General features: G+C 40.6%; 3 protein-coding genes across 4 annotated transcripts; all 3 read right to left on the bottom strand.

Moving 5' to 3' along the window:
- spout1 (SPOUT domain containing methyltransferase 1) lies at nt 1-7,207 on the bottom strand. The gene is made up of 12 exons (XM_037117638.1): nt 7,052-7,207; nt 6,930-6,969; nt 6,318-6,431; nt 6,068-6,227; nt 5,885-5,974; nt 5,745-5,794; nt 5,397-5,527; nt 5,032-5,104; nt 4,841-4,939; nt 4,585-4,687; nt 3,831-3,978; nt 1-328 (listed from the first exon to the last, which is right to left on the bottom strand). Exons 1-12 carry the CDS (start codon nt 7,097-7,099, stop codon nt 242-244), a joined length of 1,143 nt encoding a protein of 380 aa, XP_036973533.1. The 5' UTR covers nt 7,100-7,207; the 3' UTR covers nt 1-241.
- A 573-nt stretch (nt 7,208-7,780) lies between these two features.
- On the bottom strand, nt 7,781-11,231 carry LOC119030368 (kynurenine--oxoglutarate transaminase 1-like). 2 transcript variants are annotated; one of them, XM_037117888.1, is made up of 12 exons: nt 11,022-11,230; nt 10,379-10,526; nt 10,050-10,199; nt 9,726-9,812; nt 9,487-9,612; nt 9,115-9,235; nt 8,953-9,029; nt 8,783-8,872; nt 8,489-8,675; nt 8,299-8,375; nt 8,112-8,198; nt 7,781-7,980 (listed from the first exon to the last, which is right to left on the bottom strand). In XM_037117888.1, the coding sequence occupies exons 1-12, from the start codon at nt 11,072-11,074 to the stop codon at nt 7,927-7,929; spliced, it is 1,257 nt and encodes a 418-aa protein (XP_036973783.1). In that variant the 5' UTR covers nt 11,075-11,230; the 3' UTR covers nt 7,781-7,926. The 2 variants fall into 2 exon arrangements, with proteins under 2 accessions (XP_036973783.1, XP_036973782.1); XM_037117887.1 differs by lacking the exon at nt 7,781-7,980 and having other exon boundaries at nt 7,994-8,198; nt 11,022-11,231.
- An 868-nt stretch (nt 11,232-12,099) lies between these two features.
- kyat1 (kynurenine aminotransferase 1) lies at nt 12,100-16,996 on the bottom strand. Its single transcript, XM_037117886.1, has 13 exons — nt 16,482-16,996; nt 16,343-16,401; nt 14,691-14,838; nt 14,362-14,511; nt 14,068-14,154; nt 13,853-13,978; nt 13,654-13,774; nt 13,490-13,566; nt 13,324-13,413; nt 12,967-13,153; nt 12,778-12,854; nt 12,591-12,677; nt 12,100-12,509 (listed from the first exon to the last, which is right to left on the bottom strand). The coding sequence occupies exons 1-13, from the start codon at nt 16,551-16,553 to the stop codon at nt 12,450-12,452; spliced, it is 1,341 nt and encodes a 446-aa protein (XP_036973781.1). The 5' UTR covers nt 16,554-16,996; the 3' UTR covers nt 12,100-12,449.
- Nucleotides 16,997-17,394: the final 398 nt, after the last annotated feature.

Genomic DNA, 17,394 nt, shown 5'->3' with positions numbered 1-17,394 from the left:
TCTGTGAACATAACATGTATTTAAATATGTACATTTCTTGACTCATTCAGGAACAAGACTTACACAATCACGATGAAAAGAAAGAGGAATTTGATGATAGGTATAGAGCACTGACTGCACTGATGCATGTGATGTGATGTTTTAACAGTATGCAGTGCTTAAAAAGGTCCAATTGTAGAAACTGAATAGATGATAACATCTACCAGCATCTACTACCGTCTTTGTTTACTTTTCTTCATCGCTAACTCTTCAACAAACCATTGGATGCATCTGAAAAGGCAGCTGTGATCTTCTGTCTCAGCCCCGCCATGGAGACTAAGATGGCCTCCTGTGGAAAAGTTAATAGGAGAAGATAAATTAGCACAGCTTGAGCATCACAGACACTTTGAGTCATGATTTATCACAGGCTATTAAGCATTTGCTTATACAAATTGGAAAAGTATATCTTGTCAGGCAGTGTGTTACACCCGCAAACGTAATAACTGCCCACAAACGTAATAAACCACAAACGTAATACAAATCTGCAGCTTTGAATGTAATAATCCCGCAAATGTAATAAATTTCCCACAAACGTAATAAAATTTGCCTACTGCAAACGTAATACTGAATTTCCTGCAAATGTAATAACTATTACATTTGCAGGAAATTATTACATATGTGGGAAAGTGAAAATCTGTAAATGTAATAACTTCCCACAAATGTAATATGAGACAAAATAATGATCTTTGTGGTTGTTGTTGTTTATTTGTTTACTTATAAACCTGCCAATAGTGACTGAATGTTGACAAGCAACCCGCAGGTCAGGTGGGGCAGGTCAGAAAGTGACAGAGCAGTGTTCTAAGTTATTAATAACACACACACACACACACACACACACACACACACACACAGGTCATGCTCATAATTTTAAGGGCTATGGCTACAAGCCTATGCTGGTGGCTTATGAGAGCCAATGTTTGAACCATTTAAGCTAGAAGATCCGCGGTTTGCGTCCCGGTTAGGACGCCTGGGATCTTTCTGTGTGGAGTTTGTATGTTCTCCCTGTGCAGCGTAGGTTTTCACCGGGTACTCCGGCTTCCTCCCACAGTCCAAAAACATACTGAGGTTAATTGATTATTCTAAATTGTCCGTAGGTGTGAATGAGAGTGTGCCTGGTTGTTTGTCTCTATGTGTAGCCCTGTGATAGACTGGCGACCTGTCCAGGGTGTCCCCTGCCTTCGCCCTAAGTCAGCTGGGATAGGCTCCAGCCCCCCCGCGACCCTGCAGAGGATTAAGAGGCGTACATATAATGTACAGATAATGGATGGATGGATGGATATCAAAAGCCAAAAACTTGAATAGATAGTCCATTCTTTGAAGTACGCCTAATGAAAACATTTGTCAAGATTTAAGACTGGTCCATGTTCTTTTTGATAGTAACATGGACCAAGACTGTCTGAACACTGACAATTAAAGTCTTACAAATAAATAATGACTGTAACTTAAATTAATCTACCATTGTGAATGCAGGAAAGTGAGAACTGCCATGTAGGCTACCGTAAGTAACAGAAAAATTCCCAATGTTACATTATGTTACATTATTTTAAATAAACGGCCTTTCAATTAAGTGTGATGTAATTGTTGATGATTTGTTGCTGCAAATAAATGAATGAATGGGTATGCACCACCACTCTGCCAATCAGAACAAAGAAGACGCACTGACAGGCTACAACTTTGGCAGAACTTTTCACCCCTTTCCCGGTAAGTCAGCATGATGTATTTTGTATCAATGAATTCATTGAAATCTCAAGATATATGATGGTTTCGCAGTAGTTTTAAAGCTCAGTCCGCTATATTGTCAAAAGTGTCCCTCTTGTATTTTTTTCCTCTTATGTAGCATGATACTCCAACATAATTAGCTGCACCACATGCCAGCTTAAATAAAGGTCTATAGTCACTTCGCGGTAAAACAGCAACAACTTTTCACTCCTTACCCGGTCAGCAAGCATGATGTATTTGGTGTCAATGGATTCGTTGAAATCTCAAGATTCATATAATACCGCTGGTTTTGCGCTACCTTAAAAATTGAGTCCGCTAGATTGTCAAACGTGTCGATGTAGCATTTTTTTCATGCAAAGTTACGTGTTTAATGCGTATTATATTGCAACTTGCCCAATTGCACACTAGATATAAAGTGCTATTTTAATTGCACAATTCTCAATACATTTTACAATAATTAAATACCAACAATGGTAATTTTATAATACAGAGAGAACTAGAACAGAAATATAAAGTGCTTGTTGAATTGCACATTGCTCTACTGCCTAAGAATAAAAGATGATAGAATTGCAGACTTATTACATACTACAATAATTCATTAACAGTTATAATTTGTGAGTACCCAACTATGTGGACATGTAAAACTTAAACATTATAATATACAATAGATAATAACACACAACAAATCAGCAGCAGTGGACAAGTTAAAAATGATCACAATTAGTGGCAACAGGTTTGATTTTCCAAAGTTTAAGATGCTTGGAAAATGAAGCAATAGTGGGTAGATCAGGCACTTGGTGTGGAGTTCCAAGAATTTGCCGCTCGATAGGAAAAAGTTGCTTGACCAAAAGTACTTCTCCTTAAAAGAACAGTGCAATCACCCCTAGAGCCTGCTCACTTTCCTGCATTCACAATGGTAGATTAATTTAAGTTACAGTCATTATTTATTTGCAAGTCTTTAATTGTCAGTGTTCAGACAGTCTTGGTCCATGTTACTATCAAAAAGAACATGGACCAGTCTTAAATCTTGACAAATGTTTTCATTAGGCGTACTTCAAAGAATGGACTATCTATTCAAGTTTTTGGCTTTTGATATCCATCCATCCATCCATTATCTGTACATTATATGTACGCCGCTTAATCCTCTGCAGGGTCGCGGGGGGGCTGGAGCCTATCCCAGCTGACTTAGGGCGAAGGCAGGGGACACCCTGGACAGGTCGCCAGTCTATCACAGGGCTACACATAGAGACAAACAACCAGGCACACTCTCATTCACACCTACGGACAATTTAGAATAATCAATTCTCTCAGTATGTTTTTGGACTGTGGGAGGAAGCCGGAGTACCCGGTGAAAACCTACGCTGCACAGGGAGAACATGCAAACTCCACACAGAAAGATCCCAGGCGTCCTAACCGGGACGCAAACTGCGGATCTTCTAGCTGTGAGGCAGCAGTGCTAACCACTGGGCCACTGTGCAGCCCCGGCCTTTGATATGCAGACATTAAATGGTTCAAACATTGGCTCTCATAAGCCACCAGCATAGGCTTGTAGCCATAGCCCTTAAAATTATGAGCATGACCTGTGTGTGTGTGTGTGTGTGTGTGTGTGTGTGTGTGTGTGTGTGTGTGTGTGTGTGTTATTAATAACTTAGAACACTGCTCTGTCACTTTCTGACCTGCCCCACCTGACCTGCGGGTTGCTTGTCAACATTCAGTCACTATTGGCAGGTTTATAAGTAAACAAATAAACAACAACAACCACAAAGATCATTATTTTGTCTCATATTACATTTGTGGGAAGTTATTACATTTACAGATTTTCACTTTCCCACATATGTAATAATTTCCTGCAAATGTAATAGTTATTACATTTGCAGGAAATTCAGTATTACGTTTGCAGTAGGCAAATTTTATTACGTTTGTGGGAAATTTATTACATTTGCGGGATTATTACATTCAAAGCTGCAGATTTGTATTACGTTTGTGGTTTATTACGTTTGTGGGCAGTTATTACGTTTGCGGGTGTAACACAGTGCTTGCCAGTTCAACTGACATGTCATACACGCCCTCACCTCTGTGCGAATGGTCCTGCTGCCCTGACTGGGACATGTGTTCAGATAAAAATCAAATAACACACTGGGGTCAGTCACATCCAGGTTTTGGTCAGTGTCCACACTGGCCTCCAGTCCCTGAAGACCTCCAAAAACTACCAGAAGATGCCTAGACAGTGGGAAAAAGTCAGGTTTTAAGTAATAAAATACCATTGGCAGTGCTTGACAGCTCAATATCAGCATGCTCACAATGACAAGGATGACATGCTTACTAAACACAAAGTGCAGTGAGAAAGATGCTAATGTTATTAGTTTTACTGTCATTTGGTCTTAAACAAAGTAACAAAGAGTTGGACTAATTGATCGTGAGGAATTTCTGGTTCAGCATGTAGAATCAACTCTTTCAGCTCCTCATTTAGTGCCGCTTCTGATTTTTATAATTCAGCCAAATTTAGAAATGGCTATATGTGCAGGTTTATCATTTAAATTATTCAATGCAATTACACGAAGCAGATGTAGAGGCTAAGCCAACGCTTTAAGCCGCTGAGGTAGATATTACTTAAAAGAAAACTACAAATGTCAACCTCTTGGCGCTAGTTGGAAAGTCAGAGGATCACCAAAGTCAGCATTTTTAATCCTCACAGATGTCTTTACAACATTTCATGCCAATCCAATCAGTAGTTGTTCCTGTCTGGACCAAACAAAGCATAAACATTCCCGTTCGGTTAGCATAGAATATAGAACAGTTCTCAGATATTACTAGCTCTGAACCTACTTGAATGGTGACAAAGTCGTCTGATCTATATTGCTGCCTTTTTCTGATGTGCCTATGGTCACATCGTATCCGTTTTCGTATGGACTCTCTGTGAAAACTGCACCTGCATCAACAAACACACAGCAATAAGGATAAAAAAGCAGAGAAAGTGGGGCCTAGATTATTACATTATTAAGTGAATCCTCCAATATGTTTTTAAATAACTTGAAACAAACGTTTGAGTGATAGCTGTGTATTGTGAGCACAGGAAACGTACTGAGGCAGGACGCCAGGCGGACACTGTAACCCCAGTAGAGACCTCCTTCAGTCCGGGGCACATGAGGAGCCACTACTGTACCTTTATAGACTTTGCTCTCTGAGGGGATTGGAAACACGCACTGAGAACTTCACATAGAGAAAACATCTATAGAATATTAAATACATCGAAGTTTGAAGGACAAAACTTACCATTTTTCTGAGTCTTACTGAGCTGAACTGTGACTCGTAGCCCAGATTTCAGCTGTTTATCAATCCGAACTTCCTGTGGGAGAGGAGGGATTGTTTGTTCAGTCAGATCGACAGAATGATAATCTGTGACAAATTTGACAATTTACATTGTCTATGACAGTATAAATGTATTTTGATTTGGGACTACTGGTTGCACAAAACAAGACGTTTTCACTATTTTATAATCATTTAAACTCACTGGGTAAAATATTCAGAATGAAAATAATTTGTTGATGCCCGAAAGGCTCCTTTTTTTAACTACCAACAATATCTTTAAGTTAGCGTCCAGTAACAGATGACAGTTACCTCGATTAAGACACGCTCACCTTTCTCATTCCACAGTTGACTAGCGAGCCTCTTCCTGGTTTTGTCGTCCTGTCGAGCACAACTCCTTCCCGATAATCTGATTCATCGTCTATCCTCATGTGGTGAGGACTGTCTAAGGGGTTAAGCAAGCCTGATAAAAAAGACCAATAAAACAGAGGCAATTAGTATACTTTTTTACAATTAGTATACGCTTGCTTGCTGCATTTTGTATGAAGCACTATCTACGGTTTCAGCGACATTTGAGGAGGATGCAGTTGTCTCATTTTTTTCTTAGGAAGGACCAACAGTGTCTGTTTTAGAGATCCCTGTTGTTAATGAACGCATGGAAAGGAAATTTGGACATATACCTGCATACTGTAAATCTGGATGCTTTGGGAAAAAACACTTGCGCAGATACCTGGTGGAGAAGAAAAGCTGTAAACAATCTGATAAAAAAAACAAAATAAACCGACACTGTTTATCTGATTATAGTAGCATTCTTTCTTACTGTGGACATTCCAGGTACTGAAGTATTCTGGCGAGCTGAATGCAAGCATGTCCTCGCTTCCCGACACCTTTAAATTCTCCTTCAACGCTCCTGTGAGCCAAAGACAAAAGCAAAACCATCCCTCTTAGCTTTCTGGTTGTTAAAGGAGTGCTGGCCAGACCATTTCGACCAAAGTTCACTTACTTGACATCTTCCCCTTGTTCATCAAACACGACGATCTCATCGACGCAGAATACGACACAGGCTCGGGCGATCTGTCCGGCCAGGTATGTGCGAAGTTCAGGGGACTGAGCGTTCTCCAGGACAGAACCCGGCAGGGCCACGCTCACTGTGTAAGCCCGACCTTAAAGATACAGATACATGTATAGATCACACATTACAGCAGTCTATTCACACAACGCTGTGAACAGTGAATAAAATGACAGTCAGTTACCTTTTTTGCTTAGGCTTTGTTCAAGTTGTTCCCTCTCTGAAGCCTCTTCTTCTTTCTGCTTATCCAACTCTTTGATCAGCTTGGCCTCTTTCCTTTGCTTCTTAGCCTCATTTACTGTTGTTGAGGGAGAATCAAACACAAAAGGGGGAAAATGTTTTTGATAATTTAATTTGATTGCAGCTCTGGATGGACTCAAAAAGTTATTGGTAAGGGAAAGTATTCAGCAGATGGGTGTAACAACACTTGTACAAATTATAAAAAAGACCTCTGAGGTTAAATTTTTAGTTAGAACAATATATACAGGACTAACAGCATAGACCAGCACCAAAACACAACATATGCTGGTCTTGTTGGTGACTGGTCTATGCTGGTTTTTCCAGCAGGGTATCTAACAAATAATTGTTCGAGTACATGTAATGTATATTTACTTTATAATAAAATCACTCACAACAAACATAATCCACACATTCACTGTTGGACAAAGACGCTTTGAGACATTTTTGGCCTTATAGCAAATAAAACATCGCACTATAACTGATCTATCAAAGCAAACTGATGGCATGCATCTAAAAGCTGTTAGCAACATGTTAGCTAAGCTAGCCGTTTACTCACTTTCTGCTTTCCTCTTCTTCCAGTCCACTCTCTCCCCAACCTGCAGCAATCAAGAAACACGTTAAAAGTGATGCAGAGGAAGCACATGTTTTTTTTTTTTTTTAAATACAACCTCACAGTACCTGAGTGGACATGGAATTAGGTCTCTTCACTGAAGCTCCAGAGGACATTTTTACACGCACAACATGTGAAGTTTATTTACTTCCGGGTTGCCTCTTACTCTTCTTCTTCTTCGTCTTCGTCGTCGTCGTCTCCTTCTTCTTCCGGCCAGCTGTACGCTACGAAACGTAACACTGCCCTCCACTGTTATATTCGCTCGCCTTGATTCTTGTTCTGCGGTACAATTAAATAAAGTATAACGCAAAATAATTCCCTCCCGACTAGCCGATGCTTGATTCTTTTCTTAAATCCCAGAAGAAAACAACGACTTCATACTTCCCGTTTGCTGTCCACTTTTCAAAATAAAAGTCGGTTGATACTGGCTAATGACAGTCAAAAGCTTTACTATTTGAACTGCTGTGATTCCTTCAAACACTCTTGTGACTTAACATTAGTATTGGGATATGAATATTTTTGTCCGTCTATACTTAAATTAGAAGGCCCCGAATATCTCATCTGTTTTACTGAAACACAGGACACCAATAGGCTTAAATTATGTTATATAATATCATATGACTCCTGAAAGTATTGAAACAATTGGCATTTTTGCTTGATTCTGAATCAAACTCCTATTCTGCAAACTTTGCTTACCTTAACTGTTGAAGTTGTGAAGTGTTTTACAAGTTTTTGCTTTTCCACTGTGACATACTTTGTCTACAAGGCCATGCGGACAGAAGAGGGTAACAAAGAAGTGGATTTGTGAAAGGCTTTATTAAACTTTTAGATACATGGATACTCTATTGATCAACTGAAAAAAAGATATTGCACAGAAATATTTACAAGGCATGTTAGCCAAGAGGGTTTTAACCAGAGGATTAAATCCATATTGTAGGCTATATCACTGATTGAATTTCCTCAAAATGTCCTCAGCTGCATCCAGAGTGGAGTCCTCCTTTAAGAGAAGGGGAGAGAGTTTGAGTGGAAGGACTGTCACAAAGCAACACTATTAAAAACAAGAAAAACAATCAAATTAAGATTTAATTCAATGTCATAAAATGCATTTTTTTTTTTTTTTTTTTTTACTTTGACAAAACAGAAGCGGATGTATTTGTCAAACTCCTTGCTGTGCTCTGGACTGTAGAAGGCAGAGACGGGGATTGCTGCCAAACCCTGCAGGGGGAAAAAAGTGAAATCATACAGTTAAAAATGAGACATATCTAAAATATTATTTAATAAATGCAGTTCAGAGTTAGCTGAAAGTGATATTTACCTTCTCTTTAGTCAGCCATTTAACAAATCTGAAGTCATTTGGCTCGTCCACAGAGTTCTGGTCATTGTAGTCCACCTCTGTTGTAAAACAGAAAGCCAGGGTGAAAAATAATAAGAGAGCACAAACCAGAGAAAAAAACGGAGGAAGAAAAGATTTCCATCAGTAACAGATGCACATGTTCTTCACTCACTGACAGATGAGATATCTGCAGTGATAAAATAGCCTCCCTGTGGCATGATGGGCTGCAAACCCACACTCTCCAGACACGACGCCAGCTTGTTCCTCTTGAGGTGCAACATCGCAGGCAGCTGCTGGAAGTAGCTCTCTGGAGTCCCAAACACCTCGTATTCTCTCTCAAATCCCTGAGCCACTGCCTCCTGTTACAGGCAGCAGTGGATGAGGGGGACAACATGAGCTGCACAGGACTGAAACAGGACATCATGTGCAGAAACATATGTGATAATTAATACGTTATTGGGTTTACCTGAGCAGCAGTTGCACAATCAAACACAGACATTTGATGCATGGCTTTAAGACGTTTTATGACTTGCCCAGAGCTGATGGCCCAGCCAACCTGAAAAGAAGCAGGTCGTGATAAAACAGTTCAACAAAGAAGAACACATTACCTGAATATTCAGACTGTGCATTCATTACCTTCAAGCCTGTCGCACTAAAGGTCTTTCCAGCACTGCCAACAGTGACAGTTCGTTCCCACATCCCAGGGAGGCTGGCTGTACATATATCATTATAATACATATATCAGTATTGCAGCTTTCTACTGTGTGTGCATTCTGTTGAGCTCTGTCTGGATCTCACCTATCTTTACGTGCTCAGCTCCATCATAAGTCAGCCACTCGTACACCTCATCGCTGATGCACAGTGTGTCATGTTTGATGCACAGATCAGCGATCATTTGGAGCTCCTCAGTCCTGTAAACCTTGAATGAAAGTGTCAGTAAAATAAGTGAGATGCCGTGGCGCTGTTTAACTCAGTTGTTAGTGCGGGTGACCCATGTACAGAGGCTCTGTACTCACTGCAGCAGACTTGGGTCAGACTTTGCTGCATGTCACTCCCCCTCTCTCATCCTGTTTTCTGTCAAGTCTTCAGCTGATCTATCAATAAAGCCACATAAAGGCCAAAGAAAAATATGGTTGCGCAAACTGTCTGACTTTAACATTAGACACTTACCTTGCCTATTGGGTTGTTGGGAGTGTTGATAACGACGGCTTTTGTGCGTGGAGTGAATTTACTGGCCAGCTCCTCAGCAGAAAGAACCCAGTCTCCACTTGACAGGACGGCTCCGCTCGCAGCTTTCTGAAATGTAACAGAAGAAAACAAAACTCCTTAAAAGTTGTATAAATTCAAACAAAGGTGACCAAGTCTGTCAAAAGATTGCAAGCAGTGTAATGTGTGTGTAAACCACTCACCGGCCTCAGAGGTACATACACTGCCTTTCCTCCAGCCATCTTCACCATCGGCTGGTAGCAGTCAAAGAACGGTTCAACAATTATCACCTGAAAGACACACGTCATTTAAAGCACATCTGTTTGCATTGTTTGTGTTTTTGAGGTAACATTTGGAGAAATTCACCCAAAAAGTGTCCTTCTCCAATATGGAACCAGAAGAATAAACCGCTCAACCGAATAAAATTGCAACAATGATCCTTTTTGTTTTTAAGTATAAAGCACACCAACCTAGTTTGTTTACATCTTGGAAAAAAGAAAAATGTTGCATTAATGACATATTCATACCTCATCGCCTTCATTAACCAGAGCTTGAAATGCACAGAAGAGAGCCTGATAAGCTCCAACTGTGACCAGGATGTCTTCAAGAGGGTCAATCTCATGTCCCACAATCCTACTGAAGAATTTGGCCAGACTTCTTACGAGAGGAGGGTGGCCCTGAGGAGAGAAAGGACATGAGAACTGAAGGTTACTCTCACTGTTTGTTCTGCATCCATCCGTCGTATGAATACGTAGTAAAAATGACTCAGATCATTCAAACATGAACTAAAGGTGAGCATGCTTCTCTGACATTTTTTGAAAGAGAAAACCATGACCAGGTGTGTATTTCCACTTACAAATGGTCTGGTATACTGGTACATTAATGGTCCTCCACTCACAGCTTTACAGAAAGCGTCCTGGATAAACTTTGGAGGAGAGAAGTCAGGAAACCCCTGTCCAAGGTTCACTGCTTTGTAGTCTGCCGCCAGCTGTGAGAATTCAACCCTGTTGGTGCAAAACTGCTAGTCAACCAGGGTGGTGACATTATTCCAATCATCTGGAGTATGAGGAACAACTATGACAAAAATCTAGTGGCATGTCTCCAGCCTTTTGAGCCAACTGTACCATAGCCCAGAGGGTCAAAACACAACAATGCATAATACACTTAAGGATACAGTTCAGGAGCAGGACGGTTGTTGGGTTTAAATGGCAATTTCTAGCAATGAAGACATTAATGTCCCAAGCAGAAGAGGAAGGATACAGCTTCCTGACAGACTTAACTTAGGGTTATAAAATCCCAGAGTTTCAACAAGCATGACAATCTAAATGTTGCCTCTAGCAGAAACCTTTTTCTTTCAGTGTGAATGGCTTAAAACACCAAACAGTTTGGACTCCACTAAAGAGAACAGTGTCTTGACCGTTTGTAGTTTATAGCTCATAAACTCATGCTTAGCTCAGGAGTCAAAGTGTCTAAAGTCCACCTGTGTCATTATCACTCACCACACATTTTTATCCACAACGTCTGCACTGCAAGCACGTAGTCGTCCTGACATGATTATCGGAGATTAAAAAAGCTGCGACTATCAAAAGAGAAGCACCCGAACTTCTGCAGCCACCTGCCGATACTTTCTTATTGAACTCTGAGCGTCAAAACACTCAGTCACCTACACCCCACCTTCTCCCGACCGTTTAACCTTTTGTACCTTTATATGACAGAGGTGGAAGAAGTCTTCAGGTCTTTTATTCAACTACCAATCACACAGTGTTACAGTACTATGTTACAGGAAGGCCTGAAAGTCCTGCATTCACAGTCCTACTTCATTAACCTCACCTTGATCCTGGACATTTATGTAAAAATTATCTTTAGCTCCTATCTTATTATCCCAGACTGTCAGCTCTGTATGTGCCCCTGGCATTAATCCACGGGAGTCTGAACACAACCAATCATTTATTTTTCCTGCCTACATTATTAATAAGCTGGAAAACTCAATGGGTCCACATATTATTTGCTTACATGGCCCAAGTTCAAATTCGATAACGGTAACACTGAAAATGAACACTTTACATGCGATTTTCAGAGGAATCATTCAAACAGCCGGCAGAAAAATGACATTTTGTAATGCAAACAGGGCAAAAATTCACGATGATTATCAATTTTATTATTTACACTGAGCTTTGTGCATTTAAAATTGTCAGAATTGAGTGCTTAGGGGGAACAAACAACCTATTAAAGAGCTAAATGCATAAAAGTATATAAACTTGCATTATTTCCATGTTTAGGGCCTCAAAAAATGACATCAACTATATTTTGCTTGATTTGAAATCTCATGCACGACATGATGCATCAGACATTCAAAGGTTTCCATGTAAGTGGTGTATACTTGAATAAAGATGATCAATGATCAGGTTCTGATTGAACTGTTTTACACAGCATCACTACTTTTTTTAAAAAAAGAGGTTGTATCTGGAAATCAGACAACTTAGGACATCCAAAGACTGTAATAAACACACATTTCCCTTTATCAGGCATGAGCCAAACACTGTGCAGATGAAGCTGTAGAACAGAGAAGAGTAACACTGACGAATACAACATTAGGATTTATTAAAACTTTACAAATAACTTGGTAGATTGAGGACAAATATCTCGACTGAGTATCAGTTCTAACATTGAAAAATACTTCTGTTTAAAATAATTGCACAGGATCAATAAAAGGACTGCTTTTTTTTTCAAACCTGAGTGTTTTACAGTCACAGGGCAAGGAAATACTGAAAGTGGACATCATGTCTCTCGTGCCTCTACTGTGACAATGTACAACAGAAACACTCAGTATGGCTCATTGAACTGAGGAGGGCGCCCAAAATCAGTTTAAGTAGTGATTGCTTGATTAAATCTGGGTGGACGGGTAACGCCTCTCATCACAGGTGACTTTACTGTCCTTGACTCCACTTCCTCAGGATGTCTTCTGCTGCATCCAGGGTGGAGTCCTCCTGCGAGACAAAAGAGCAACTGAGTGAGGTGGCAGAGACGGCGTGGATTAAATTAATTTCAGTGAGCTGAGTTGAATTTACCTTGACAAAACAGAAGCGGATGTATTTGTCAAACTCCTTGCTGTGCTCTGGGCTGTAGAACGCAGAGACGGGGATTGTTGCCAAACCCTAAAGAAAAGAAAGCAAAATCATGCAGTAAAAAGTGAGAAAAAAATCTGAAATTTTCTTCAATAAATGCAGTTCAGTATTAACTGAAAGTGATATTTACCTTCTCTTTAGTTAGCCATTTAACAAATCTGAAGTCGTTTGGCTCGTCCACAGAGCTCTGGTCATTGTAGTCCACCTCTGTACGGAAATAACAAACCGAGGTGAAAAATAATAAGAGAGCACAAACCAGAGAATAAACGGAGGAACAAAAGATTTCCATCAGAGACAGGCGCACAAGTTCTTCACTCACTGACAGAGGAGATGTCTGCGATCATAAAATAGCCTCCCTGTGGCATGATGGGCTGCAAACCCACACTCTCCAGACACGACGCCAGCTTGTTCCTCTTGAGGTGCAACATCGCAGGCAGCTGCTGGAAGTAGCTCTCTGGAGTCCCAAACACCTCGTATTCTCTCTCAAATCCCTGAGCCACTGCCTCCTGTTGAGGAAAGTAATGGATGAGAAGGACAAAATAAGAAAAACAAGGTGGGAAATGAATTGAAATAATGTTTGGGCAGTTTGATAGCGCAAAAGAAAAACAGCCCTCCACAAGAAACCAGGTTCTGTTTCTACAAACTCATCTAAAATGATAAAGAATGACGTGTTTACCTGAGCAGCTGTAGCGCAGTGGTAAACCGTATTCTGGTGGATGGTTTTCATGTGTTTCACAATATGCCCAGAGCTGATGGCCCAGCCGACCTGAGACCAGACAAAACAGGTAATCATAAGTACATGCAGTAAACAAAATGAAAACATTACATAGTCTGTGCGCTACCTTCCAGCCCGTCGCACTAAAGGTCTTTCCAGCACTGCCAACAGTGATGGTTCGTTCCCACATCCCAGGGAGGCTGGCTGTACATACAGTATATCGATATTCAAATTAATATATTCATCATACTGTTTTATACTTTGTGGGAATTTTGTCGAGCTGGATCTCACCTATCTTTACGTGCTCGGCTCCGTCATAAGTCAGCCACTCGTACACCTCGTCGCTGATGCACAGCGCGTCATGTTTGATGCACAGATCAGCGATCATTTGGAGCTCCTCAGTCTTGTAAACCTGACAAGGACATGAATGTGTCAGTCGAATAAGTGAGATGCTGGCCGGTCTCACAAACCGTTAACCTTAAACTCGTACCTTGCCTATTGGGTTGTTGGGAGTGTTGATAACGACGGCTTTTGTGCGTGGAGTGAATTTACTGGCCAGCTCCTCAGCAGAAAGAACCCAGTCTCCACTTGACAGGACGGCCCCGCTCGCAGCTTTCTGAAATGTAACAAAAGAAGATGTAAATTCAAACAAAGGTGACCAAGGCTGTCAAAAGATGCACTGTAATGTGTGTGTCAACCACTCACCGGCCTCAGAGGTACATACACCGCCTTTCCTCCAGCCATCTTCACCATCGGCTGGTAGCAGTCAAAGAACGGTTCAACAATTATCACCTGAAAGACATGTTTCTGTCAATATTCTTGTTTTTGACAACCCCTTAAAAACAGGTCGTGTTGAAAATCAAACATTTACTGGAAATTATATTCAAATTCAAGCATATTTCCACAATTTTTTTCAAATTTTGCTATTTCTAAACATTCAAGATTTATTGTTTTTAACAGTTATCCCTGCACTGATCCGTCTCAGGCTGATTTTCATACCTCATCGCCTTCATTAACCAGAGCTTGAAATGCACAGAAGAGAGCCTGATAAGCTCCAACTGTGACCAGGATGTCTTCTAGAGGGTCAATGTCATGTCCCACAATCCTACTGAAGAATTTGGCCAGACTTCTTACGAGAGGAGGGTGGCCCTGAGGAGAGAAAGGACATGAGAACTGAAGGTTACTCTCACTGTTTGTTCTGCATCCATCCGTCGTATGAATACGTAGTAAAAATGACTCAGATCCTTCAAACATGAACTAAAGGTGAGCATGCTTCTCTGACATTTTCTGAATGATAAAACCATGAACAGGTGTGTATTTCCACTTACAAATGGTCTGGTATACTGGTGCATGATGGGTCCTCCACTCACAGCTTTACAGAAAGCATCCTGGATAAACTTTGGAGGAGCAAAGTCAGGAAACCCCTGTCCAAGGTTCACTGCTTTGTAGTCTGCCGCCAGCTGTGTGAATTCAACCCTGTTGGTGCAAAACCAGTCAGATGGCGGTTATGAAAATGATCATTCAAATCAGTCAGCCATAGGTACTGTAGTTTCTGGGCTGTCTTCCTCAAAGGTGTCGGCATGTAGTATGTTGATAAAAGAATTCTGCGGAGGCAAGGCTGGGTGGAATGATAGAGCAGTCTTTATTGAGACAAACTTCGGTTAGCCGAGCGTCCGAGCAGAGTGTGGCCCCACATCTGATGTTCTCCAATCTAGGGCAAAGTAATGCCAAACGTTTTTGCCCTCTTGCCCTATCAGAACTCCTACGCCTTCGCTCTTAGGAATTCTACCAAGTGCCACCCCTCCTTCTCTTCCTGTGCGAGGGTTTTTAGAGTCCCTTTCTAGCACACACCCACTTCTCCTAATTGGTCACTTTGGTGAATTATCCAATGGACTAAAAGAGGAGTTGACTTGTTTCCCTCGTAACTCATCTAACTTGGCTGCATTCAACTTCATGTCTTGTCCCCAAAATGACCCAAGTGGGTTTCCTGCTCTTCTACGGGCACAAACACAAACATTTGGGCTTCTCCCACCATCTGGCGTGGGGGTCAATCTTAGGTTTACTGCTTTATCCTGGTCTGCCACCTGATAACCTTTGGCACTTACACAGTTACCACTCTGACCCCTGGAGCTGTAAATCCACTCTATTTGTATTCTTAACTCACATGAGGAGAAACAATTAGTAACCCAAAATGTGTAGAAAACACACAGATACTACAGTACGTCATCAAATATCATGTCCTGTGATAGTCATATCTTATGGTCTCTCAATGTGAGCTACTTTGAGTTAGATTGCCGTTCATCAATACTTAATATTGCACAATGAATGTCGCCATGAATGGGTAAGAAAATAAGTAAATTAGAATTAGGACTACAAAAATTATATTTAAGTGCAAACATTTAGAACAGTCAAAATGCAAGAAAACCAAATCGAAATCGCCCAAAATTACAAAATCAAACACACAAAAAAAATCTTTCTTGCCATAGTGCAGCTAGTTTGAGTATCTGTTTGTTTTTTGAAATGCTATTCAAAACACAAAAAACACTAAAGGGAAATTACTTTATAATATATTTCATGTTTAAAAGGACAGAAAATTTCATTATAAATTTTCTTTCTTTTAGCCAGAAGTTATGAGCGCAAGAGTTTGGGAAGGGACAAAAAGAAAAAATAGTTTCAAGTTTCAAGATTTCCAAATTGAAACTACATACCATCGTATAACAGCATCATACGATATAATCTCACTATTTTAATACATTAAACATATATCTTTAGGACTTGGTTTACTGGCTGTGTTCCACCCCTATACTCCACCAATCAGATGATCATATTGCGGGTTGAAAAAGGGGAAACGTACTGTTAAGTCACAGCGTCAATACAAACAGAGACAAACCCGATCATCTGTAAAATCAAACTTATCTTTTACAAATCGACCTGAGTCAATCATTAAGTCGTGGAAAAGTAATAAACTGTCGCCACGTACCAAACGTTTTTATCCACACCGTCTGTTCTGCTCGCATGAAGTTGTCTTGCCATGATTATCTGAAATACAAGCACATATTCAAGCACAACATATATCGCACTGCAGAAGTGTCTCTTCGGTTCCGCACAGTTGTACTCACCTTTTGAGGGTTTCTTATTAAAGTCTGTCGAATTACAGTCCAATTTGTGGCAAGATTCCTGATTAATCCCATCAATTTATGATCATCGCTATAAGAGCGCACAGGCTTATCAGCCACAAAGACACCAGTGCACTACTGTTTCCTATGAATGTGTTGTTTTGCCTGATCTGCAACAACTGCAGACATGTATCTCTTCGCCAAAATCGAGTGCGCCGGTGCTTGGACCTCCCCTTCGACCTCCTTGTATTTTCATTTCTACTTCCTGTGTGGGCGGAGCGAGAAACGGCCCGGCAGTTACCAGGATGTTACACCAAATATGAAAAAGTGCATTAAAAAACAGCGATAGCTAAACGTGTTTGACACATCATTAAACATTTCTAACACAGAAAGCTCAGATACCATCTATATATAATCTTAAGACATAAAAATACATATCATATCATATCTAAAAAACATAATATTAGCATCTACAGAAGCAGCTGGAGTGATGCCACTCTCCGCCTGTATGCTGGTTGCCTGGCAACCTCAATGCATCACTATCACTGCGCCTAGCAAAGAAATAGTCCGGAACGAATCTCCCAGTTACATTCAAAATGTTGTTCATACTGTCACATAGTTTATTCACATATTGCAAACGAATAAGACATTTGTGAGCTGGTGTTCTAAAGTGATGGAACGTCCCCGTTGAACTCCTTGTGTTTTCATTGCTACTTTCTGTCTGGGTGGAAGGAGAAACAGCCTTGTAGTTACCAGGACGTAAATCTTGCTCTATAGGGAACGTGCTTCATGGCTCAGTGTAAAATGCAACCAACTAAAAATGCATTTTACATGATGGGTATGCAAAATTAACACTAGCATAAATGATAAAGAAGTAGCTCGAGGAGTTTATATGCTGGTTGCCTGGTAACCTCAA

The sequence above is a fragment of the Acanthopagrus latus genome, chromosome 12, assembly GCF_904848185.1.
Source record: "Acanthopagrus latus isolate v.2019 chromosome 12, fAcaLat1.1, whole genome shotgun sequence".
NCBI classification, from domain to species: domain Eukaryota; kingdom Metazoa; phylum Chordata; class Actinopteri; order Spariformes; family Sparidae; genus Acanthopagrus; species Acanthopagrus latus.
Note: the sequence above shows the minus strand (reverse complement) of the source record. Positions and strands in the feature narration are given on the sequence as shown.